General features: G+C 38.3%; 1 protein-coding gene across 1 annotated transcript; it reads left to right on the top strand.

Annotated features, from left to right (window-relative positions):
* Positions 1-12,517: 12,517 nt before the first annotated feature.
* Positions 12,518-24,221, top strand: MMP13 (matrix metallopeptidase 13). The gene is made up of 10 exons (XM_028516674.2): positions 12,518-13,110; positions 13,199-13,440; positions 14,136-14,284; positions 14,468-14,593; positions 16,703-16,864; positions 18,259-18,376; positions 19,350-19,483; positions 21,298-21,457; positions 22,102-22,205; positions 22,879-24,221. Exons 1-10 carry the CDS (start codon positions 12,991-12,993, stop codon positions 22,977-22,979), a joined length of 1,416 nt encoding a protein of 471 aa, XP_028372475.1. The 5' UTR covers positions 12,518-12,990; the 3' UTR covers positions 22,980-24,221.
* Positions 24,222-26,958: the final 2,737 nt, after the last annotated feature.

Raw genomic sequence — 26,958 nt, 5'->3', positions numbered from 1 at the left:
GCAGAAGAGAAATCTGAGCTACTGAAGAATAGACTCCAGCATTTGCTAGCCTTCTTTGGTATACAAGTGAACAGCCAGATGGATTCTGAAACTTTAAATGTTATGGAGCCGCTAAGGTACAGGGTCCCTGATACAGTGCAATAGTGGCATATATAATATTTTCCTAAGAAAATGAAGTGGCTAACTGATAACTTGACCTGCAGGTAAAAAGACAGCTCAGAATTTTTCCTGTGTACATGTATAATGTTCCTTTAGCTGGAAGGTACAGCTCTGGCAGGTCATACACTTATGTGTTAAGAAGTACTTTATGTAACACACAGTATCCCGGACTGTCCTGTTTACATGGCTGGGATTCTAATCCTAGCATCAATGTTATCTCTTTGTGTGATTTTGACCCCTGCATGGGACTGGTGTCCTCCTGTGCTATTTGTACAAATAAACCTGAAGCAAGACAGAAAAGAAAGAAAGAAAAAAGACAATATTTTCATCATTACTTACCTCAGTTTCCAAGGAAGACCATGATGTCAGCAGTGTCCCAGAAAACTCCAGTAAAATAAACTGAGTTGGGTCTCACTGAATGCTGGTTGGACAGCATGGGCCACAGTTTCAAGGCAAAGATCTGGAAGTGTAATTTCCCATTCTGACTAACACACATATTCACAGAGGCATTTTAGTGACCCCCCAAATGTGGAATTTTAGAGATTATTATACTTTTAAAATCTATCCTTTTGATGACTCATTTTATTTCCCTATAGAATCAGAAATCTAAGGTATGCCATGGTATATTAAATTTTCTTTAGAGACAGCCTTAATATTTATGTGTTTATGAGGATTTTTGGTTAAGAAAACTAAACTACACTATAATTACTTAGATTTAAAAACTGCTCAGGCCTCTACTCTGGACCCTTCGTGGGGGCCTGGGCACCGCTGGGAGCCTGAACTGGAGCCTGAGCAGGAGCTGCAGCTGCGGCCTGGGCCTGGGCCTGGGCCTGGATTTGAGACTTGGCCAGAGCCCGAGGCCCTTGGCGATGCTTGCGTGAGCACGTTTCCAAGTGGAGTGAGCGATGCAGGCAAGTCTGTTAAGTTTTTGGCTGCTGCCCTTTGGGATCTTGACTTGACCTTCTCAGGCTTTACAAGGGCCTTGATAGCCTCAGCACATGCACTCATGCATGGCCTTGGCATTGTTGGCCTGCATCTTCTTCAGAGCCTTCTTATTGTGCTTCTTGGCCAACACATGTTCCTCAGGAAGCTGGGGTCTACCACCTTAAGAGGTTCACATCTTTGTGATCAGGGTTTCTTGATGCTCTTTCTGTGCTGTTTTTGGGACTGGCTGTGTGTGGTGTGGTTCATGGCCTTGGCCATTTCTACACTGAAGCCCATGCTCCAGAACTGCCTGGAACCATAAGAGAAAAAAGCAAAAACATTGTCCTTATCAAAGACTTCCCATTTTTCAACACACTCTACCCAAAGAGACAGGTTTGTTCTTGTCCTGAAAATTTTCCATTATTATCAGAGGTTTTTCCCTTTGAGAACATGAAGATTCTTCCACATCTGATGAGTCCTGTGGACAGCTGGCTTATGCCTTTCCTCCCAGCGAGGGTCAGGGCAGCCATGTTTACTCCAATGAGGATGAATTCTGGACAAATAATTTCAAAGGGAAATGTGAATATTTTTCAGTTAGGACTGGTGTATTCCTAATTCCTGAACTTGTATAATCGCTGACCTTGAAGAGTAGTCAAAATTCCAGAAATCCCCCATTTGGGAGACAATTGTTTTGTCCACTACATATATGTATATATAGATATGGACAAAACATTGAGTTTTCCAGCTCACATCCCAAAATGGTAATTATGGCAATAAAACAATCAATCCAAATGCTTTCTGAGGTCTTGGGAGGTTGAGCTGGCACCACATAGATTGTGAGGTAACACTATGAAGTTTGACTTAGCCCAGTTTTTTGCCTCTGTGGTTGAAGAAAGTATAACAAAGTTTACCAATTGTTGACTATTTAAACTGCAGGAGGGTGGAATCATTTACAATGATTCACAAAACATTGTCATATATTAAGACATAAAACAATGTTCTTTATGTTTTGCTGCTTTATATTATATTCTTACTCTTCACTAACATGTCAACTAAATATTATATTAAGAGGTATATTATATTAAGAGCACAGGCATTAAATGTCTACCTACATTCTCTGTAGAAAGACATTTCACCCCGCCCCCAAGCTGGTGCAGCAAATACACCTCACAAGAGCTCAATGGGCATTAGGAAAGCTTGCTGTAAAAACTGCCCTAACTTGGACAAATGTGGAATTAGAGGGTGTGTGTGTGTGTATGCTGACTATATAATAATACTTCTGTTTGCCAAGTCCTTTCTGCCAGAATCAATAAGAATTATTGTTATTGACATGTTTATTGTTTTTATGCAAATGTTGCTAAATATTTTAACATAATCTAAAGCCTCAAGCTTGAATTTTCTTCCTATGTCCATAATTGCTTGCAACTCAGAAGTTGTTTTTATAGTGCCCAAATAAACTTTGCTTAAGCTCCATTACCATTAATTCAGATTTCAATCTTTCATGGCTACTATATATTAAACATTAACTATTTGCCAGGTGTTTTGGATATTGTTAATATAAACAACAACAAAAGCTAATCTCAATTACAGTTATTGAACTCTTACAATATGCCAAATTCTTTACAATTAAATTCTCTCACAAATCCTATGACTGGTTTTTAAAAATTTTTTATATTTTTTCCCATTATCATTCAGTCCCCTTATACACCCCCTGCCCCACCAATCACCACACTATTGTCCATGCCCATGAGTCCTTTTTCCTTTTTGCTCAATCATCCCACCCACTAACCGACCCCACCCGCCCTCAGCTGTCATCCTGCTGTCTATGAGTCTCTGTTTTGCTTGTTAGTTTAGTTTGTTCATTATTCCCACCCACTTCACAGGCTTCAGTCTGTCTGGCTTCAGGGCCCATGTCCACTGGCAGTACAGTATCCACCCCTTCTGTTACATATTTAAAACTAACTAGGTCTTTGGTAAAACTGTATGGTTGGTGGTGGCCATATATTCTACTTTTTCACTAAAAGTAAAGTGACCATAATTTTTCTCTTATTCATTACTGTCTTACAACTGAGAGTCAAAGGGCACAACAACATCAGCAACGCAATCTCAATGGCTCCCACCTGAACCCCTTGGACACTGTGTCTATCAGGGTCACTCGTCCAGACCACTGAGGAAGGCATCCTTACAGGTTTTGGCTTTGGTCTGTCTTCCCTAAATATGAAACTGGGGAGGGATGTAATTGAGAAGGCTGGAGGAATCCATCTAAAAAATCTCTACAAGAACTAATTTTGTGTGGCTTTTACCTAGATCATCAACACTGTGTTTCTCTGCAGACTCCAGCCTGTTTGCTGCTGCTGCCCACAAGTTTGGCTATTACTCTGGCAACCCGGGGGCTCTGGTGTTTCCCACATGATGCTATATGTCCGCCCAAGCAAGGGTGAGGTCTCTGAGACTGATGCAGGCATGTAGGCTTTCCGTGGTTTGCCGAAGTTTGGGTTTCTGCTCGTCACAGAATTGTCAATTGCCTTGCTGAATCCCCTAAAACAGTTTTCCCCAATCTGTGTGCTATGGGGCTCCAGTGCTGCAAGGAGCAACCCCAAAAGAATATTCTAAGCTCAAATAACTGAGGGAATCACTCCAAGCTCTAACCCTGTCTCAGATTTTCATAATGTCATAAAGCTCTGAGAAGTGTTCCAGGAAAGAAACTGGTTCACAGTTGTTTAACCCAAAATTTCCCAAATTTACTCAACTGTAGAAATCTCCCGTTCTCTCCCTCCCTCTCTCCTCCCTCCCTTCCTTTCTGCTGTTAAATTTGGTGAAACATCTCTGACATCCATGGAGTAGGGTTTCACAGCACTCCTTTTGGAAAATGCAGTCCTAAGACACGTCATAATGAGGAGAGGTTTTTGCCACGAGTTTGTGCAGGTCCGGGTCTAAGGGAATCAGGGTTATCAGGACGGCCTCCATTTACTTTTCATCCAAACCTTTAACCTTACCTCAGGGTGGATGTTTTATAATAATTAAATTACCTGTCTACCTCTAGTTTAAGATTCTCTAACTCTTTTTCTCATCTCAGAAGAATAGTTTATAATTGTGCATTGTTTAGTAAGTACATGGCTGACGCAGAGTACAGATTACCATTTTACAAAATTTATCATATTAAAATTCATATAATTTATATTAAATTCATTGCAAATTTTGTGTGAGAAAAAATTCTATTAATACTAGGAGATTTATTAATGGAAATGTATAATCTAATTAATGCATAATAATATAATACATTAATTAATGGGAAGTCTAATTAATGAAGAACATCATATTTATATATAGTATATACATGAAGATATGCATTAAATTATATAAAAAGATACAGTAAGTTAGTGCTGATTGGGACTGGAAAATGTATTTCTTTTTTCCCATTTTAATCCTCATATTGTCAACTGTATCAGTCAGGATACAATGAGGAACCAGAAACCATTTAGATGTTAAACAGAGGGTAAAGTTCCCCAGGTGATAGAAGAACTAAGAAAATAAACAGAAAAGAGTGAACTGACCCAGAAATTGGCAACACGAAAAGCCTCTACCAGCCCCTGGGGCTAGAAGACACAGGGAACGTGTGACAGGACCAACGCAAAACCTGGGTGGTGTGGGGAAGGGGTGGGGGAGCTAGAACTCCTGAGGGGACTGTCCAGGAGGAACTGAACTGGGGACAGCCACACCTCCCAGGGAAGAGAGGGGAAAGGACAGGAAAATCCTGGCTCTTCTCTGCTCCCCAGTGCCTCCCACTGGCTGAACCTACCAGTTTGCAAGAGGTCCCAGGAAAAGGGATTAGCAGCAGAAGGGTTGGAGACAGGAAATTAAGGACATCAACTGCACCTTAAAGTGAACCAGTAACCCCCAAAACACAGAGAAATACGGGCATTATTAGAGTAAGAATTAGGAATAAGCCATGATACATGATGCAAAGTCTTCCTACCACATTTTAATCTAGACATCAAACTACAATGCTAATGGTTATTTCGTCTTTGAAAAGAATTCAGAGACAATCTGAGGCAAATCAAAGAATCATGTTGGGTCATTATTTTCTTACTTTCAGATCCACAAAAGAGATCATTTAATGGCCAAGCTGCAGAGAAATATAATTAAGACTTCACACTTTGATGCCATTATGCAGTTACAAGAGAAAAAAATATTTTTCTTTAAGGACATGTAAGTGAAATTTGGGGCCTAATATCTACTTTGGGAGGTACGCAGTGGAGTAGCCTGGAAAACAAACCCCAGGCTGACATTTTGCAAATTTCCCAGCTCAGCCTTCCCACCATCCTCCTCGTTTACCGTGTTCCAGCACTTGTTTCTTTCTGTTCCCTAAGCAGAAGCTCATTTCCACCCCAGTGCCTTTGTGCTTCCTGTTTCTTTTGCCGAGACTAATACTCTGCTCCCGGAGGCTGAGCCTCTCCTGTCATTCTGGTCTCAGTTTGAAAGATATCTCCTTAGAAGGGTCTTCCTTGACATTCAAATAAATGTTTGTCCTCTCAGTCTTGCCTCCAATAATTCCATAGCATCACTTAATTTTATATTCTTAATAACATACATAACGATCCATAATTACCTTTCTTCAGGGTCTGCTTTCTCTTTCTTCTAATATGTAAGAGTCCTTGTCAATATTGTTCATGCAACATTTCCTGTGCAGGATAGTTTTGCTGGGTGCTATTTTAGGTTAGTTATTTTGAGTTAATGGAAAACATCAGATGTTTGCTATATGCCAGTGCTCTTCAATCATTATGTCATATGATCTCACCTGTAAGTGGAACCTAATTAACAGAACAAACAAGCAAGCAAAATAGAACCAGAGACACTGAAACTAAGAATGAACTGACGTAACCAGAGGGGAGGTGGGAGGGGATAATGGGGGGAGAAAGAGAGAAGGGTTTTCAGGAACAACTATAAAGGACACATGGACAAAATCAAAGGGGGGTAGGATCAAGCATGGGAAGTGGGGATGGCTGGCGTGGGGGGAGTGATGGGGGGAAATGAAGACAATTGTACTTGAACAACAACAAAAATTTTTTTTTATATAATAAATTTTTTTTAAAGTTAAATCATTATGTCATTTAATTCTCATATATTCTATATGGCTGGTACTGTGGTGATCCCATTTGTCTAGTTAAGACAAGGAACTTTTCTTCTCATTCTGCTCCAGCCCCACTGGCCTCCTCGCTGCCTCCCTCATGTATACCGGACTCATTCTTACCTCAGGACCTTGGCACTTGCAGTTCTCTCCACCAAGAACTTCTTCCCCCAGATAGCTCCATCGCTCATGCCTTCTCCTCCCTCAGGTCTTTGCTCAAACACTGCTTTCTCAGCGAGCCCGTCTCTGCCTCCGTGTATAAACTATAGTACTCCTCCTTGACCCCTCACTCCCTATCCCTCTTTCCTGCTCTGTTTCTCTCCTTATAATTATCTCTCTCCTTCTACTAGAGTCTTGGCTTCACGAGGACCAGGATTTGATGTGTGTTGTTCACTGGTGTATCCATGAGATTAAACAAATTGCTCTATGACAGGGAGCTAATAAATGGCAGAGCTGGGATTTCAGCTGGTGTAACTGACCCTGAAGCCTGCGCTCTCAATCTCTGCATGGCTCTCATAGACTTAGTTAAAGGCTGGGTCACTGGAGGGGTCAAACACCAATCACACATCTTCTAATCCATAGACTGCAATGATTTCTTTGCATCTTAGATATCAGCTGATCACATGCCTTCACTTAGATGTTTCAGTTGCTTGGTGATAACTTTGCTGTCTGGAATAAGACCTTTCTTTGACTCACTATTACTAACAGAAAAAAATGTTTGAGGCCCTCCTGCAATGCTGGAAGGATGGCCCCAGGAAGTCAATGGACTTAGATTCCCAGGAGATACCCGAGGGAACACAGCTGCTGTCCGTGATCCTAACGCTGAGATGACCGCCTTTGTTTACTGTGGACAAGTACCGGAAGTATGGAGTCGTCCAAGCAGCCAAACTGAGGTCGAAATCTTTGTTGTCAGTTCATGGTTGCAGTGAAGCCCTTTCTATAATTTTCTGAAATTAACTAACTAGAGCATATAGAAAAATTTAAAATATTAACTTCTTTAATGCATTGCATTATTAAAATGTATTTTCTGCAGTTTTGAGTTTATTCTCAATTTCATGATAAATTCAATGAAGAAAGGCAAACTGTAGAAGATGGTTATGGCTGTATTCATTAAATATGCCTCTCCTGAAACTGAAAATAAAGTAGAAGTAACATAACAACAACATGGCAAGATTTTCTGTTCTAGAAAGTGTTGTTTTTAAAAACCTTGATGATTGACTACCATCTAAATAAATCAACTTTAAGGATATATATGACAGTTATCTAAAAAATCTTAGGGTATTACAGTAATTTTTTTCTTCTAGGATTCTCCCCATTTTCCAGGCATTAATAGGGTTGTTACTTTTTTAAATATTACTTTTCTAAATCAGGAAGTTTATTTAATAATATGTAACAACTACTTTAGTGAATTAAGGTAACAAGGTGAGGCTAGGCTATTTTAAAAATAGACTTTTGCTTCATCGTTTAAATATTAGAAATCTTTAAACATAACGACATTGTTATATGCTTATTGCTTATAGCCATGCTTATTGTTAAAACATGAAGCCCCTAATTTCTTGCTTGTTTATATCCAGATTTTTCCTTTTTCAAAGACATTTGGGCAGTGATGGGCTGGAATATGTGTTCTTTTCCTGGTTGTTTTCTCTTACAGTATCTGGTTAAATCTGGCAGAAGTGGACATTCAGTAACCACTCTTTTTTTTTAATCACTGCTGGGACTATACCCTAAGAACCCTAAAACACCAATTCAAAAGAACCTATGCACCCCTATGTTCATAGCAGCACAATTTACAATAACCACTCTTTTTAACAAAACACAATAAAAATTAAAATTCATTAGGAGGTGAGCCCAGGAAATTAAGTCTTGACTTTCAGAAGTCATATATCAGTAAGAACTAAAAGGAATTTCCTTTTTTTCCCCCTTGCAGAGTCTTTTTTTTTATCAACCCAGTATGAATACAGCATCCCTAAGGAATAGGTGATTCAGATGTTAAAAGTAAATGGCCTTCTAAATTGCTGACCCTCTGCTTTGCAGTTGCACATCCGAAAATAAGATTCTTTGCACTTGGCACCTACCTGGGGATTGTGCTGTGATTGGCTGCACATAAAGAGGTTGGGTGGGGCACTCTTACACCATACTCTGGGGTGTAAATATTGTGGGTGAAAAAAAGTGTTCTATGGAAAGTAACCTCACAAGGCGATCTGACTATAAACTGCTATCTGGGCAGGTCATGGTGGGCCCAAGCATATAACTTCTTTCATAAAAGTATTATCTCTGCCTTAAGCAAACCCTGTTCATGGTTTCTGTCCATCTAGGTTAACATATTTTGAAATGCCCCTTTCAGACCCCTCCTTCTGAAGCCTGACCATTGTCAAGAGAGCAAATAATCTTAACTGTCCTGTCATCTGATCCCTGCCTTCCTTTTTCCCACCTTCGTGCAATCTTTCTTACTTTCCCTCCATAGTCTCAGGTGCATGGAATAAACTGCAAACTCTTATTTTCTGCAGCATTTTAGATTTCGTACCCAGCATTTGTTGTCAGTTGTAGCTCAAACTCTTAGAAAAATTCTCTACAGGTTTAGATGTTTCTTATGTTGACAATATGACTGGGTGTTAAAATTCTAGTTTACTTCTCTTTTTAAGAGTATGTAAGCCCTTTCCTTGGGATTATGGGGGAGGGGGATCAGAAATTAAAGTAAAGCAACTGTCAGAGAGTGTTGACAAAAGTCGTTACTTCATGCAGTTGCACCAAATCAAATCAGTTACCCTGTAGAAAATAAAGGTAATATTGTGTCATTTGTTGTCAACATTCACAATTCCCAACACTCTAAACTGAAGCCAAAATTTTTATCTTAAAGATTCTTTGACTTAAGGAATGTTCATAATTTTCACCCAGCTCAAATGGCCCATTGTTTCTATTATTCCTAATCTGGAATCCCCCTGTGCTTTACTCAAGGGCCGTTCATGGGTGATTTTGGTTCTCTCCTGGGGATTGTTTCTAATTTAGAGACTCATGACGACATACGTTTTAAAAAGCCCCATATTGCTTATGTCTGAATCAGCAATAGATACACATTCCTAATTCAGTCCAATGTTTTGTTGGCTCATTTTCAGGTTTTCAAATTTCCCAGTAGGTAGGATTGTTAAAACCTTTTGTAAAAGCCAACTCAGACACATTGTGTTAAAGGTATCATTTGAAACCACAGACACTTCACTAGTGATAACCAGAGGCCAGACTTTCATCTTAACAATTAACAACCGAAGATAAGGGCTTGTGTGGACAAGCAGTTTGCCAGCACATTTCCCTGCACTGACACATCCTGATCACCATCTTAAGATTGCTCCTCCGTGAACAACAGCCTGTGGGCAAGCAGTCTGATTGATTTTTTCTTAAGGAATCCATTTCTACTTAAATCTGAGGAATTTTTATTTACACGAGTAAGAAAATCTATAGAATGTAACAGCATGTTCTCGTTAACCTTTCTGTGTTTTTCTTTTGCATTGTTGATATTTTTTTAGACTTTTGTGCTTTATTTCAAAACCAAGGCTGAATGAGACAAAATGAAGCTCTATCAAATTGTAGAGAAGGAACATGAGGATACCAAGGCTCAGAAAGGAAGAATAAGCTAGATGGGTGGCATTGGCATAGACATGGGAAGAGTCTAAAACTGGAAGTCTCTGGGTAAAGAAAAAATGTACAAAATGCACTTGAGTATAAATTAAAGTTTTTTTCCTGTCCAAGGTGGTAAGTGCATATAAGAGAGCACTCACCACCCCAAAACTGTGAGGGGCTGGAAGAGTCATGATCAAGTGCTAAAGCTCTTTTGGTAGTTTCTGGTTACCCTAGAATAGTGTGAAGTCTTCAATAAGGTCTTGCTCTGGTAGGCCAGGGGGATAAGCCGTGTAATGACTATCTGGCCTAGGATATTAACTAGTGCTTGGAAGTCACTCCCAGGAATGCCAACATTAGAGCGGAGCTCAGAACTAAAGAGGATGTATTGGCCAGTGGCTGCCATATAGTTGAGAAAGTAAGCAAGCACCAAAGAGGGTGTTTATGACTTTAATAGGACTGAAAGCAGATGTTCCTTCTTCATCTTATTCCAGTTAGTTTAGAGGGTTCACTAAAATGAAACTTCTAGCCTAGGGCATGACAAGATTTTCCAGCCTTAGTAAAGAAAGTCCTCACCGCATTATTGGTTTACTATTGATATTCTTAAATGAAATGAGAACCTAATAAATACTAGAAGTGTTTGGTAATAAGCCTTATTTTTAAAGTTGAACAATAGTGGCATTTATATACTTTAGTTTCTTATTACAATATTTCTTGGTGGGAGAAACAATATTATATGATTTTTTAAAAGGCTCTCAGCCTTCATCTTCATAGATGACTAGCATGGTATCCTCCATATTTGATGCCCAATAAATATTGATTGATTGAATACATAAAAGGACTCTAAAAAATGTCTAGTTTAAAATAATAACATTTCTAAAGGGACTTACTTAAGAAAAAAAGATAAAAAATATGAACAGTAAAATGACAACAAACTCACAGTTATTAACAACAAAACCTTAAACAAAACCAAAACCAAAAACAAACTAAGCAAACAACTAGAACAGGAACAGAGTCACAGAAATGGAGACCACATGGAGGGTTATCTGCGGGGGAGTGGGTGGGGAGAGAGGGGGAAAAGGTACAGGGAATAAGCACCATAAGTGGTAGGTAGAAGGTAGACAGGGGGAGGTTAAGAATAGTACAGGAAATGTAGAAGTTAAAGAACATATATATGACCCGTGGACGTGAACTAAAGAGGGGGGATAAGGGTGGAAGAGCATGTGCAGGGCACAGGAGAAAAAGGGGGGGGAATGGGACAACTGTAATAGCATACTCAATAAAATATATTATAAAATAAAGTAACAACATTTCTATAAATATATGGAAATTTTAAAGTATTGTTAGCTTATTTGATTCTTTTCTCTAACTTTCAACCATAAAACAAAATGTCACTTGTTTTAAACTTTTTCAAGGATTATTATCTAAAGAGATTTTAAAAGATTATGAATATTTATTGGTAAAAACAAATGCTTTCTAATGAACTAATTTTTGTAAGCTTAATACATGAATCAAACTTTTGCATAATTTTCACTTAATCTGAAAATTCAATGTGGTACACAGAGAAGGCTTAAAACAAGTTATTGTTTAGCACTACCGATTGAGCCCAAACCTAATCATGAACTCTGGAAATATTGTAAGTATCTATTAGGCTATTTCTTGGATAAAAGAGTAACAAATTTTCCTCAATTTCCACTTTCAATCCCAAATGTAACTGTTTACATTTTATAGGCTTTTCTGGTTGTCTCTGAGGTACTGGCTAGTATAGATTATAGTATTTTGCCTTGGGGCATCCCTCCCATATTCACCCTAAGGGTATATTCATGCTTATTCTCTTTATCTTAATATGTTCCTGACCCGAGCTTTTCTCCAACTCTCAGTTATTGAAATTAACTTGCATTTTCAATTATTTAATAAATCTGTGTTCATTTACATTTGCAAAGGACCAAAATGGCCTTCTGATTTCATGGTATTAAATGCGTGACTTACTGAAAGGAGTAACAGACTGGAGGCCCCCAGAAGACTATTTTCCTGAACTGTTTTTCACCAAAAGTACTTCCATCATTCAAAATCAAAAATAAAAATAAAAAATAAAAAAAAAACATGTCCAATTTGAAACTGGGCATGTATTTACCTAGAGTCCTGATTTTCCTGGGTACTCCAGAGGTGTGGGAGCCAAGAAGCTAAGTTTTTAAGAAAATATCTGAAAATAGGTGGAGTAGACGCCGTATTGGATGTTGGTTAAGAGCATAGAGTCTGAGTCCACCGGCCTGGATTCATGTTCCAGAAGTACATTTATTAGCCATGTGATCTTAAAAAGGTATTTAAGTTTTCTATGTTTCAGATTATTCAGATGTAAAGTGAAAACAAGGTTTTCAGTAGTACCTGCTTCATAAAACTGTTGTAAGGATTAAATAAGGTAATACCTGTTAAGCTTAGCATGTTGTAAGTCCCTCAATATGTGTTAGCCATTCTATTGTATTTCCATGTATTTTATTCCAGTACATCCTCCTCCCTCTGCCTGGACTTGTGGGGAACTCCTGCAGGACCCCATGTTCACTGAGATGTCACATTGTGCTTTTAAACTCCAACCACAGTCAGTACTTGGTTCTGTGGATGCACCATAGTGCCTCCAAGTCCAGCTTGGTTCTGGTCCAATTCCATGCATGACCCTCAGGCAGGTATAATATTTCTGTTTAGTTGCTCTAAAGAAAACAGAGTTGAGAACTCACCATGTTATAAACATCCTGAAAGTAGGACAGGTTTCTTTTTTATGGAAGTAAGTGCACTATCTTCATATTCTTATCTGAAAAAGTAAAAGTAGGTGCTTTTCTGCAGAGAGAAAAACATTTTGCCAAATGAAGTGAAAAAGTCACTACTCTCTGTTTCTTCCCACAGTGTCCGTAAATATGCTGAGGCCGTTTGTTTTACCAGATGGGGTTTGAGACCCTGCTGAAATGAGAGATGCCCTCATTTTATATTTCCCTCAAATTTGACCACAAACCTCACTTCTTGGGAGAGGAAAAAAAAGTCGCCATGTAAGCATGTTTACCTTCAACTGACGAGGAAGTTGAACCTTGTCCACAAATGATGACTCACCATTGTGGGCCTATAAAAGTAAAGGTGCTTGTCTGTGGGAAGGCAGCAGGCTTCAGGAGCAGCCACTCAAGATGCACTCAGGTGTCCTGGCTGCCTTCCTCTTCTTGAGCTGGACACAGTGTTGGTCCCTGCCCATTCCCAACGATGAAGATGATGAAGATTTGTCTGAGGAGGACTTCCAGTTTGCAGAGGTAGAGTGTCTCTCCAACTCCAGTGATGTGATATATATCATAAATGCCCTTCTCTTTTAAACACAGGTCATTTTGGTCTCTTTTCTAGCACTACCTTAAATCATACTACCACCCCCTGAACCCTGCGGGCATCCTGAAGAAGACTGCAGCAAACTCCATGGCTGACAGGCTCCGAGAAATGCAGTCTTTTTTTGGCTTAGAGGTGACTGGCAAACTTGACGACAACACTTTAGACATCATGAAAAAACCAAGATGCGGGGTTCCTGATGTGGGTGAATACAATGTTTTCCCTAGAACTCTCAAGTGGTCCAAAATGAATTTAACCTACAGGTAAATCATAGACTCTCTTTCTGTATTTTTTGTTAGTTTTTTTATAGTATTAAATATCTAATTTTCAGCATAAGCTACAGATGACAGAATATGTGTGGTCCCAGTTTCTTTTAAGATAGGCCTTAAATATTTAACTGGAAGTAAAGTAAGTCCAGGAATAGCTTTAATACTGTTGATGAAAATGTCTCATAACATCAATTATCATTATGTTAACTGGCATTATTTTTTCATTGGACGTCTCCAAGTATTTCTTTCAGATATGACTCAAAATAGAAATACAAGGAGGTTTCACAAAATTTTCAAAGGTAGTGCATAAGGCATATTTATTATAACAATACTAAAAAGAGAGAGTTCTACTCGCTCCAGGAACTTTACAGAATTATTCATTTATTGAGGCTATAGCAGTACAATTCTAAACTTTTAGCATGCAATATAAGTTTTTTTAAATATCTGAGTACTCTAAATTTAAAATGCCAATTAGTCAGATATTTGGAGATACTCAAAATGTCTGCTTGAAAATTTCATTTTTAAATCTTTGTATGGCATCATAATTAATAAGTTAAAACAGCAGACCTCTAGTAGAACTTTTAGAGAAGCTATTACATTCTGAGTTAAAAAGCTGTATTCCAAGAAAATATATTCTAAAATAACTTTCACCTTCTAAAAATGTAATTGAAACTTCTTCTATTGACTAGAATTGTGAATTATACCCCTGATATGACTCATTCTGAAGTCGATAAGGCATTCAAAAAAGCCTTCAAAGTTTGGTCTGATGTGACACCGCTGAATTTCACCAGACTTCACAATGGCACTGCTGACATCATGATCTCTTTTGGAACTAAAGGTAATAACACAAAATCATGTTTGAAATATTTTCATATTCTGCCCCTTAATTGGCTCTGCTTTAAATTTATTCTTTCAGTCATTCCTTGCTTTTTACAGAATTCAACAAAAATTCACCAAGGTCCTGTGCTAGGCACAAGTATAACTGAGTATAATTAGATTCTGAACTCTTGCTTTTGTGCAGAGCATGGTGACTTCTACCCATTTGATGGGCCCTCTGGTCTGCTGGCTCATGCTTTCCCTCCAGGGCCCAATTATGGAGGAGATGCCCATTTTGATGATGATGAAACTTGGACAAGTTGTTCCAAAGGTAATATTTCTTGCAAAGATATAATGAATGATTATGAGATTAGATGAGATGGTGAACCCATTGATAAGATGTTAGAACACATATGCATTATATGTAAAAGCATATAAATTATATTTAGTATTTGATTATATTTTCCAAAAGAGTATAAAAGTTTATCTTATACTTATTAGTCTCTTAAGTGACATTTCTATAAACCAATGTAAAAACATTAAAAATGAGCAAAATCTGCCTAGTTTAGTGGCTTAAGAGATACTTGCTCACTTTGAAATGGACCACATGTCTTCCTGCTGCCCAGTGCATTGTTGCGGTGGGTACCTTTGGCCTGTAAGTGCAGTTTATTACAGACATTTACCTTAAAACCACCAGAGCTGGATATGTAGGTCAGAGACGAGTTGGTTGTGTGTTTAAATAGTTTTTATTTATTTTTTGAATGTCTACCCTAGTAGAAATATTAAGGCACAAGCCCAGTCCAATTTCTGTTTCCTGTTATGTGCGTTGCCTGTCCCAGGCTTGTCTATGTCACTGACTTTATTCCGACCACTCTGACAGACCGAGGCAGTGTCTTACTCCCGACAGCATGAGGCAGACAAGATGAAAGCTGTATTTACAAGAGAAAAATGAAACTGAGGGTTGAATAACCTCAGTCAGTATTTGAATCTTCAAGGCTCTAAAGAATTGGAAATGTTAATTTTGGAAAAACAATCAGGTTGTTCCAACTAGGACTTGGGTAACTCTGAAGCCGTACTGACCCTGAGTTGTGACAGTTAGAGGGAGTCTTAATAGACAGCTCATTTTTATTATTAATTTAAATTAAAAGGATTATTTTTTCAAAGAGTAAAACTGGGCCTTGAATGATCAACATCTCAACTCCCCTGCCTCCAGTCTCTCTTTGGAAGGAAACATGAGAGCTTACATATTTATTTTCTGACGATTTCATAGGTAAGAATGATTTAGACAGAAAGAACAACATTTCGCATTTTTAAGATAGAGTCACAATGAACCTCAGTTTTAGGTTTCTACGTAACTTCTGGGTTGGAAAGATTTAATTGAAATTAATTCTTGTGTATCAGGATTGGTACACAAATATAAATCAGGATTAATTTTTTCAGCTAAAGGCCAAAATGGTGTCCATCCCTAGTCATTTCAGTGACCAATTACTTGTCACACAGATTATGTGAACTTTGATTGCTCTCAGGGTCTGCACGATTTGCTGGCCTAATTATGCCTCTTCTTCACGCATAGGCTGTGATAGCAAAGGGGATTTAAGGTCAAATTGAAACCACTGGCTCCAGCTTTAATGTGTTCTTTTTCTTTTCGTCTTTCTCCAATTTAAAATACTAGTACAGTGTTAGAAGGCTAAAAAACTGGTGGAAAGGATAAGTAGAGGAAATAATGTAAATATAGAATCATTTCAAATAGAGTCTTTTCAAGTAGAGGGAAGTTGGCCAATCCTCTTCAGAATTTCTGATTCTGTGAACTCTGAGGTCTGGAGGTATTCTGAAAAGGGTCATTTGGATGGAATTTGTTCCCAAGTAGACTCTCAGAGACCCTATTCACTGCGCTCCCCATACCTGGTTTCCATCCTTTTGGACGCTGCCTCCTGTTTGGATGGTGTTCCAGGCAGCATCCTGTAAACAGGGTGGGGAGCAAGTAGGTTTACAGTTTTTTTGTGTAGAAAAATAATATAATAATTAACAAATAATAATACAGGAATAAACTCTGCTCTGCAGACTCACCACTGTAAAGCCCCTTTTGCCCACCCTGCATGAACTCTCACATAAGGTCACCACTATGCACTTTCCTCGTCTGCCCTGAGAAAACAGAGAATAGTCAGGATTGCTAGTGAATTCTTATTGTTTATAATTACTTGAGAGCAATCTGTTGCTATTCTAATTATGTGCAACTATAGTGAGAATACCAAGTTATTTATAAAGATTAAGCCAATTTTTGAATCTTACCTTAAGCAACTGAATGTTAATTTTAAAAAGTGAGCCCTTAGCAAAGGACAGGAAATGATGACATATAAAATGGATGAGGAAAATAGCGTTCCTTTCATTAAGTAGTCATTGGAGGACCTTGTTTTCTCCTTGTTGCTGTGTTTTCGTACAGGCTACAACTTGTTTCTCGTGGCTGCCCATGAGTTTGGCCACTCGTTGGGTCTCGACCACTCTAAGGACCCGGGGGCACTCATGTTTCCCATCTACACCTACACTGGCAAAAGTCACTTCATGCTTCCCGATGACGACGTACAAGGGATCCAGTCTCTCTATGGTAACTCTTAATTTATCAGCTTAGAAACAAATTAGATATATACATTTATTTACTAAATTATTAGTGAATTTACCATGATCACTTTTGCTGTTGTAGTATTGTTATTAAACCCTGAGAAAGCAGGCCCATTTATTTTTTCCTAATCGACCTACCTGCTCAAGTAGAAAGTATTCTATTCTCCAAAGTTTTTGTAGAATATAGCTCTTTACATTTGTACTTCCTATGTTTCAAGGTCCATTTGACACCCTCAAAACACCTCTGACATAAGAAAGGAAAATATTTTATGCCCCACTTAACCAGTGAAGACACTAAGCCCTGCAGAGTTGAAATCACATATCTGCAGCTGAGGGTGAAAGTGATATCTCACCCAGCTTTTATAAATTCTGGGCATTCTTTCAACCACTCTGCTTTGCCACAGTATAGATCATTCAAGTGGTCTGTGATAGTTTTTAATCAACATATACATTGACCACTGTATGACTCTCTTCCTTTTTTCCTTCCAAATTGTCAACAATATTTATAAAGTCATTAAACATAAACCTAAACAAGCAAAATTACCTGCCAAAAATAGAGTTGAAGCCTTGGTGCACAGTCATCCGTGTAAACACTTCCAGAGCACAGCTCAGAAAACTTGCTCATACCTCCCAACCCATCATTTCCCTTCTGGATTTAAATCTACTATAGCAGCTAGTGTAGGTCTGGGCAAGTGCTTTGTAATTCTTACTATTTCTACAGTACTGTGACCAATAGACTTGATGACAGAACCCGTATGAACTGGGTGGAGAAAAAGCAGTTTAGAATGGCTGCGGTGTACCACACCCCTTTTGCACTCATGTGAGCCCACAAAGTTATGATCATGTGGTGTCAGTTTAGTGTTGCTGAAGGCCTGGTTCTGGCTTTTCACCGAGCTACAGCTGCACTGTGGTAAACTGTGAAGCAACATTAGCTGATGTGGACAGCTGGAGAAATAGGCAAGAGAAAGAGCTCAGATAAGGGCTCCCACAAGGACAATGGGCCACCAGAAATGGCTTTAAGAAGAGTGTGTTTCTCAAGAGCAGGCTCTCACTAGGTAGTGCAAAACATGGGGACATTTCCTCAAAGTCCCTTACCCTCATTTCTGTCATCATCCTCAAGAAATGTAAATTTGTACCTCAAATGAAACTCAAAGTGTCTTGAAGGAGGAAAGCAGAAGGGGAAGTCCCACCTTCAAGGCCTTGGTAGCCCTGGAGGAAGGAAGTAGGACTGACTACATGGTATTTGGACTGACATGCAGGAGCAGCAGGATTTCCTGCCCCCCAGCCTGGGAGGGAACCCACTCCGACTCTCCATTAGCAGGGCTGAGTCATCAGTAAGGTCATCCTTGGTAAGTTCTTTCATTTATTTTATGATCACAGGTCCAGGAGATGAAGACCCCAACCCTAAACACCCCAAAACACCAGACAAATGTGACCCCTCTCTGTCCCTTGATGCCATTACCAGTCTCCGAGGAGAAACAATAATCTTTAAAGACAGGTAGGTATTCTTAACGTTATTTTATAAAATCTGCATGTAACAAACATTTGTGAAGCTGTGTCTGCAGATTGCAAAACGTCTGGTCTTACTTCCAACGGTGTAGTTAGCAGTGACAGTGATAACCCTTTGAGCAGTTTATTTACATATTTCAGATGAAATAAATGACTAATGAATAAGCATCTTGCTTTGCAATAAATAACCTTGGCATTGTGCAGATATATTTATATCTTTGGTATAGTCTTTTTTAGAAAGATAGTCAAGTAAATACATAAATCCAATTTATTTAAGAACACAAATATGGAAATTAATTACCATATTAATAAACTGTTACTCATAATGTCCACATGAACTCCTTTCGGTGTGAAAGGTTTTTCACTGGGTACACACGAGGGAATACGAGAGAGGGAGTGCTTTACAAGCTAAACCTATAGCTATTGAAAAATGAAATAGTAATTTTTAATATTGGTATGTTTATAAATAAGCTTTTTTTTCATTCATTCATCAACTAATTGTTCCCTCATCTGAGACCCGATAGCATTTCTACCTCCTGTTATAGCTGTAGTGACACCGTACTCTACTGCAGGTATTTTCTCATTCGGGTTCCCCAGGCCATGGGATCTTGGCTGACATAGTTCATGTAACTCGTGTTTTCTTTGTAGGGCCTCCTGGTATATTTGCTCACCACTTTCAAGACATGAAAAATTGAGCAAAACATAGTCTCAATCCACAAAAGTCTTACAGCTTTTCACAAAGGTTCTGTGAGACTTTAAATTTTAATACTTAGGCTAGGGTTAGGATAGCAACAGCTTGGTTAACTGGCACTTAAGGGGAAATGGAAACTTTTCCTCCATCACAGGTGTTAGAGAATGGCCGTGTCTAACTTGTCTGCATTGATGTAGAGACAGGGGGCTGGCAGGATAGAAATACTACACTTACAAAGCGACAGAAAACTGTATTTTTACTTTTGTGTTAGATTCTTCTGGCGCCTGCATCCTCAGCAGGTTGATGCGGAGCTGTTTTTAACAAAATCGTTTTGGCCGGAACTTCCCAACCGTATTGACGCTGCATACGAGCATCCTTCTCATGACCTTATCTTCATCTTTAGAGGTAAGCCTTCCACTGACAAGGCCTCCCACATGCTCAGGATAGACAGGGATGAACTTGGTGCTACCAGAGACTTAGTAAAATGACCACCCCTGAAAATATACCTAATTAAAAACCAAGTACAACAAAATGGAAAACAGAAAGCACCTGAAACCTTTCTACCAAGTGTCCTCAGATTTTACAAGTAACAAGTCTACATTATTATCATAAGTATATAAGGCTATAATAAATATATAAGGGGGTCCCCAAAACTGGAATTTATTTATAAAAAATTGTGTATTTATTCTTGTATGCTTAAAAACTTCCATCACCTTCAAAGTACTCTCTACTTAATGCAATACACCTATGGAGATGTTTTTCCCACTGCTCAAAACAGTTTTTGAACTCATTGATTTTGATGCCTTTTAGTGCTTCTGTTGTTTTTTGCTAACCTCTTCCATATCAGCAAAACGTTTCCCTTTGAGGACTTTTTTTATCCGGGAAAACAAAAAAAAAAGTTGCTCAGGGCAAGATTGGATGAATAGGGAGCATGGGGGTTGTGAATTTTTAGTCAAAAACTGCTGAGCACTCACTGCGCCAGTGTGGGCAGGTGTGCTCATAGATCATTCATCATGAAATGGGCAAATGAACTCACTGAAGCCACACACAGCCTCTCACAACAATGCCAGCTGGTATACCAGTGTAGATGGGTTCCTAGAACACACTCATCTAGCAAGAAAGCCTGCATTACAAGGGGCCTGCCCTCCAGAAGATAATTCTGGTTATTTTGAGTCCCCCTTGTATATGATAAATACTTACTTTGTGTTTCATAGAAATCATGTCAGTTTTTCTATTTCCTTTTAAAAACTGTTTACAGCCCTGGCTCGAATGGCTCAGTGAAGTGAGGGCTAGCCTGTGAACCAAAACATTGCTGGTTTGATTCCCAGTCAAGGCACAGGCCTGGGTTGAGGGCCAGGTCCCCAGCTAGGGGCTTGCAAGAGGCAACCAATCGATGTATTTCTCCTTCTCTTTCTCCCTCCCTTCCCCTCTCTCTAAAAAAATAAATAAATAAAATACTTAAAAAATAAAATAAAAATTACTTACTGAGCAAGCATTATAACAATGTAAATTTTGAAAAACTGAAAAAATATTATCCATAATTCCCCCTCCTGAAGTCTATTTAGCATATTTCATTTTCTTACTTTCTTTTCTAGTCTTTCACTATATGTAACACTATTTTTAAATATATTCATGTTATATATGTATTTTAATATTCTACTTGTTACCTTCACACAACATCATGAAAAATTTTCCAAATTGTCACTCCACCATCATGACCATAATTTATAATGGTTACATAAGCATTCTACTGACATTGTTTCTACTGTTTGATTCTTGTAATTAATGCTATAATGAAGTTATTTTTAGAGGCAGAAATAACAAATTTTTATCTCATATAAAATTTGAGTTTTCAGTCTACTTACCATTCCTACTGTGCTTCTTATTCATGCAGACATCTTAATGTAGTTTTCACCCAGCTTTAAACTGAATATACAGAGGTAATAAATTGCCAAATTAATTATTATATTTGGTTGGCCATATTCATAATTAGGAAATTAAAACCTTAAGTCATACTTTTGTTTGAAGGATGATCATATTTCTGTGTTTCATAAACATGGTGAGCACCAACACTAATTTATTTCTAAATAATTGATTATTGACCACAAATACTAATTTATTTCTAAATGTATGAGTCCTTCTTTATTAAAATACATGTCTATATGTGTGATTCCGAATGGATTCCCTTGGATAATAAAACCATCTTTTACTTATTCTAGGCAGAAAATTTTGGGCCCTGAATGGTTATGACATTCTGGAAGGTTATCCCAAAAAAATATCCGAACTAGGATTTCCGAAAGAGGTTAAAAAGATAAGTGCAGCTGTTCACTTTGAGGATACGGAGAAGACTCTCTTCTTCTCAGGGAAGCAGGTCTGGAGGTATGGCGGCCACGTTTCCTGACCCAATACCTTGTGTCATGGAGGCGAAGTGAACCTTGAACAGCTCTCACTGTGTTACATTAGTATCTCCTGCTTTGTTTAAAACGTTCAACCAGTCATATTATTTTCTATACTGTGTCATCTCCTGCAGGCAGCCTCTCAGAGATTTTAAAGTTTCAAGTCCTCTTGAAATTATACGTATTTATATAATTCTTACCTCATTTGAGCCATCCTTTTCTTTCTTTGCTGTTTGTCATAGCTCAACTTTGCTAAAACCATCTCTTTTACGTGTAATGGGAGATCAATAGAAAATTGTTCAATGCATTTACATATGTTGACTTCACCCTAAGAACACTTTCCTAATAACATACTTTTATAACAGACATGCAATTTGTAAAATAGAAATGAGCTTGTAACTCTCTTTACAAAAATGGCCTTTAGGCAAGTCAAAAAATACTCACCAAACATCCACTACATACTCAGCATTATAATCCCTTATTTTAAGAAGCTACCAGATGTTTTAAATGAACTTAAAATTTTTAAACTTGTCAATTTTGAAAGATGCCATTATATCTATTGTATCATTTTTAAGGTGATTTCTTAAAAATTTCAACCTACTTAAGAATTTTTTTCTTATTAAATAGCTATGACGATACTAACCACACAATGGATAAAGACTACCCCAGACTAATAGAAGAGGAATTCCCAGGGATTGGTGACAACGTAGATGCTGTCTACGAGAAAAGTGGTAACTAACACCATTTTACTGACTGTAATGGGCTTCTGAAGTCCCTCGAAGTCATTTCCCTTCTAAGAGGTTTTTCTACAGGACTTAGATGTGATAATAAACGCGTGGCAGTTAAGAAATTAGTCATTCCTGTGTGAATACTTCCACAGACAGCAAACAAAAAATATTGTGCTTAGAGTAAATGAGAATTTTATTTAATCACTGCTAATCCTACAAATAAAAGATATCAAACGTTATCTTAAACCACACTTAAAGATGCCAGGATGCAAGGAATATTTCCGTAACTCAAATCAGGGGTAGGGTGGGAAGTAAGTTACATATGAAGGCCAATGGTTATCATAACTATACAATGACTTTTACTTGAATTATGAAAAGGGATATTGTCCCTAGCTTACAACAAACAACTAATATCAATACTGCAGACATCAGCGTGCCAGCTCATGACAAGACAACTAATGTGAGGTGATAATTTAGGAGAGCTGGGAACCTTTAGATGGTTTTTATCCCTTCAACTATAAGGAATATATTAAAGCATTAGTAGGGTTTATGAAGATAAATAAGATGAACATTGGCATGTTAAAAAATATGGCATCTAACAGAACTTTTTATGGCAGCTGGAGTAAACCCTTATTGTTTTCAAACTAAAAAAATATTTTTGCTCTTTCTCTTATAGGTTACATCTATTTTTTCAATGGGCCTATACAATTTGAATACAGCATCTGGACTAACCGTGTTGTTCGTGTCATGCCAGCACACTCCCTCTTGGGGTGTTAAGCATCTTTTAAATATTGTTATCTAAATCCTGAAGAACGTTTGGGATAATACTTCCAAGGGTATGGGGTGGGGGGCAGGGAGCAGGAAAGATATCAGGGGAAAGCTTCGTTCTGTGAACAAGCTTCAGTAAGTTATCTTTGAATATGAAATATCTATATGGCTGTATGTGGCTGGAACCACATTGAATCTTCAGATGATGAAATTCAGTATCTCTAAGGATCACTTAATTCTTGTGTGTGATATAGAAGCAATTATTGGTTATATGTCCCACATGAAAAATGGAACATAGGGTCTGTCAAAGAGACTTAGCATAATTTTTAATATATTTATAAGAAAATTTTGCAAGGCATAAATCACACTTATGTAATTAATAAATCATCTTTGTCAAAAACTATAAAATAGCATCAAAATAGAATTTGGGAAACCATATGGTAGCTACAGAAGAACAAAGATAAACCAAAGGGAAATGTCTGTCTGTAATAAATATATTGTAAACAACTGTACAAAAATAGTATGGGTTTTGTGTTGAAAATATTTGTAACACTTGAAAATATAGCAAACACTAAGGACATATCAGAGTCACTGATAAGATGGGAGACAGAGACTAATAGTGAGGACAGTAGATGTGACCTTTGGATTCTGTTTAATTTTCACTTTTGGCAATGACTCAATGGCTACTCTCAAAGAAGACAAATATATCTTTGCATATTTATAGAAGATAAAGAAAATCTCTCTGTATTCAAATATTTCAGGTCTTTCAAAAATATCAAAGTATTAAAATTGTTATCAAAATGATTTAAGACCACAGCATCACTTTCTCATAAATTATCTGATTAAGACAAAAAGTAGCACTTTTACCCTATTTTTATTTTAATTGTCTAGTTTACTTGGGATATGTAGGCTGTACAGATATAGACTAAAATGTACTATTCATATATTTGAAGGATATATATTAAAATAGAGACACCCAAAAGAAAGAAAGCAGTTTAAATAGACTGTAGTCCTCTTGAGGATATGCAACAGTGCTTTTTTCTTTCATTTTTTTGGTCGAATCCCTCAGAACCTTCCACAGGGCCTGGTGCCTGGCATTTGCTGAGCATACGAATGGCCATCGAGGGAAGGGCATTGTGCTGAGGGACCTTGTTTATAAAAACGCAGGCAAAGGAAATAAAGTGTGTTATACTTGCAAAATGTGTTAGGAAATATTTATATTGTTTATAATAAAAAGATATTTTCAACAAATGGGGTTATATGGTATATTTTGTCTTTTGGTGTATTTTAAGCTTCCCTCATAAAAAATGTCCATTTAAATGATTCCTTTTTCTTGCCAATATTTCTTGGTGAATGTAGCTCACTCATTGTTTTAGTTTGCTTTGTTTATTTGTTTTTTGTAAGAAGATAAAATCCAGAATTTAGAATTAATTGTACCATGCTATGTTAACTAAAATTCCGACAGAGTTTGGCCAGCCTGGTACTGGTGCTGGTACTGGTACTGGAACTGGAACTGGTACTGGTACTGGAACTGGTAAGCCCCTTTCTGGGCCACCTTGCCTAGAGAGTATTACTGGGTAATGAAGTGGAAAGAGCAATAGATCTGGAGTTCTAATGCTCACTCTGCCATGAACTTTGCATGACTTTGCATGGGTCATTTAGTCTCTTTGGGCTTTACTTATCTGATGTTTAAAATGAGAGGATTAACAGCTCTGGCGAAGTTGGGGAAATATGGGGAGGCCAGAAACTCTAATGAAGTAGGCAAACACTGTCTATTTGGGAATATCAGGGTCCACTGAGCTCAAGACATTAGGTCCCTTCTGTTTCCCTAAACATTGCCATCCCCACACATGTAGTAAGTGTCTGTTTAAATGCAGGCACATAAGATGTTGAGATGAACCAAAACAATTTGGTTTCTACCCCTGGAGAGCTCCTATTCTACTTTGGAGATGAAACAATGAAAACTCAATGAATTAAGTGCTTTCGCAAGGAGTGGTGACCCCTTCTTTGGTGCAGAAAAATCTGCTGATTTCTTTCTCCCAGGTAGCCCCCAAAGTGAATCTATGCACTTTCACCTTCCTTGACACTTTACTTTGATTCCTGATTTCTCAGGATTGCTGTTGAAGTAGAACATAGTCTGTCCACCCATCCGCCCAATAAATATTAATTGGGCACCTAACTAAAGTAGATGCTGGGGATAAACTGAAGAGCAAAACCTCATTACTTCTGTGGAACTCACAGTCTAGTTGGGGACACAGATATTAATCAAATAAGTACAAACTACAACTGGGATAAAGAAAAGAAACATGGTGCTCTGAGTGCATCCAAAAAGATTTTCTCTATGGTGTATATAGGGGGAGGAACACCGCAGGATTGTTCAAGAAACACTTCACAACAGAAGTGATACTCAAGCTAACGTCAAAAATGAACAAAACTGGGCAGCAAAGGGAATCAGGGAGAGGGCTCCAGGCTCATCCCTCCAGACTGGAGTGGGTATGTTGAAGGAAGCTGAGTGGAGAGTTTCTGTTGCATTTTATGATGATTTTGGCAGAGCAGAGATGGGTAACTGTACAGAGAACCCCATTAGATCCAAGAATGTTCCTCCTAGCTTTCTCAATATCAAATATAAATTAATAGATCAACAAACAAACAAAAAATTAGCATGGGCCATTCTAAGGATTGGCATGTGAATAGCTACCTTTCAGTAATTGAGTCAGGTGATAGAAACATTAACTTTTTTGAGCATTTGGCTGCTTTTTCAACATTATTCTGAGAGCAGGTCTGCACCTGTCCCTGTAAAAGCATGGGAGAGGGGTATCCCCAGTGAACACGAGTCTGTCTTGGCCTGAAGCCCAGTGACAGAACTGAAAATGGTGTGCTACAAGGCCACTCACTGTCCCCAGCCCTAGTCTCAAGCAGACAGCTGAGCTGACAGGGAAACACCAGGTGGATGGTTTCCAATTCCTGTCTGCATAGGAAAGGCTGCTCTGGAACAGATTTTCTCAAAGTGTGTCCTGCAGACTAGCAGCATCAGCACCACCTGAGAACTTGCTAGAAATGCACATTTGGTGCCACTGCAGACCTACTGCATGGGAAACACTAGCTCAGGACCCACATATTTGTGTTTTAACAAGCACTCAGGTCCCTCCTTTCCCACAGTCCTTCAGAGAATGTCTAAATGTGTGCTCCTTGCAACACTTTTTCTGGGAGAGAGTACATGGGTATCACTGGGGCTCAAAACTTTCTGGTAAGATTGTGGGGTCTTCTACACTCCCACCCAGAAAACTTATAGTGCACAATAGTATATAAAGTTTACAAGTAGCTCTCTGGCAAAGCAGCTGCTTAACTTTGTTGAAAAAGGTTTTTCCAACACATCTGAGCATGGGACCTCATTTACTTTATTCTTTATCATTTGATTACATGACCTCTCCCTTTCTCTCTCTCCTGGATGGATGGATAGGTATAGATGACAAAGCAGATAGATGGTTGGTAGGTAGGTAGCTAGCTAGCTAGCTAGCTAGGTGATAGATAGATAGATATAGGTGTATAGTTGGGATTATTTCTCTACTCCCACCTCTGCTTCATTCTCAATTCCAAATTTTAATATGGTTGGTGTTACATGAATCTGTGTTCTTCCACTGTGGCCAGAACATTGAATTCAAATGGTCACAAATGTCTATTTGGAGCTTACCAAAGAGGGTGAGGTAAGCTCCAAAGAGATCATTATGAGTTCAGCAGTTGCTTCTCATAGGATCTGATATAAAATATATTACAGTTAAAATACTGTTAGGTCATTCATAAGTGATTTGGGGAAACCAAGTGAATGTTTTTTGAGAAGTAGTACTATGTCCACACATCTTGGAGGGCCTTTGGCAGAGCTAACATTTTGGGCAAATGCACTGCACTCAAGTTGAATTGCAGCTAGTAATCGCCTCTTTATCAAACACTGAAGGGGGAAAGTTTGAAAACCCCCTGAAAGTGAACCAAT

The sequence above is a fragment of the Phyllostomus discolor genome, chromosome 6 (assembly GCF_004126475.2).
Source record: "Phyllostomus discolor isolate MPI-MPIP mPhyDis1 chromosome 6, mPhyDis1.pri.v3, whole genome shotgun sequence".
Lineage (NCBI taxonomy): Eukaryota > Metazoa > Chordata > Mammalia > Chiroptera > Phyllostomidae > Phyllostomus > Phyllostomus discolor.
This window is presented reverse-complemented; position numbering and strand designations above follow the sequence as displayed.

Excerpts from the sequence above, each read along its gene's own strand:
- MMP13 (XM_028516674.2), top strand. The coding sequence starts at position 12,991 with ATGCACTCAGGTGTCCTGGCTGCCTTCCTCTTCTTGAGCTGGACACAG. Across the intron at positions 13,111-13,198 it reads AGGACTTCCAGTTTGCAGAG|CACTACCTTAAATCATACTA; the intron begins GTAGAGTGTCTC and ends TCTCTTTTCTAG. Across the intron at positions 14,594-16,702 it reads TTGGACAAGTTGTTCCAAAG|GCTACAACTTGTTTCTCGTG; the intron begins GTAATATTTCTT and ends GTTTTCGTACAG.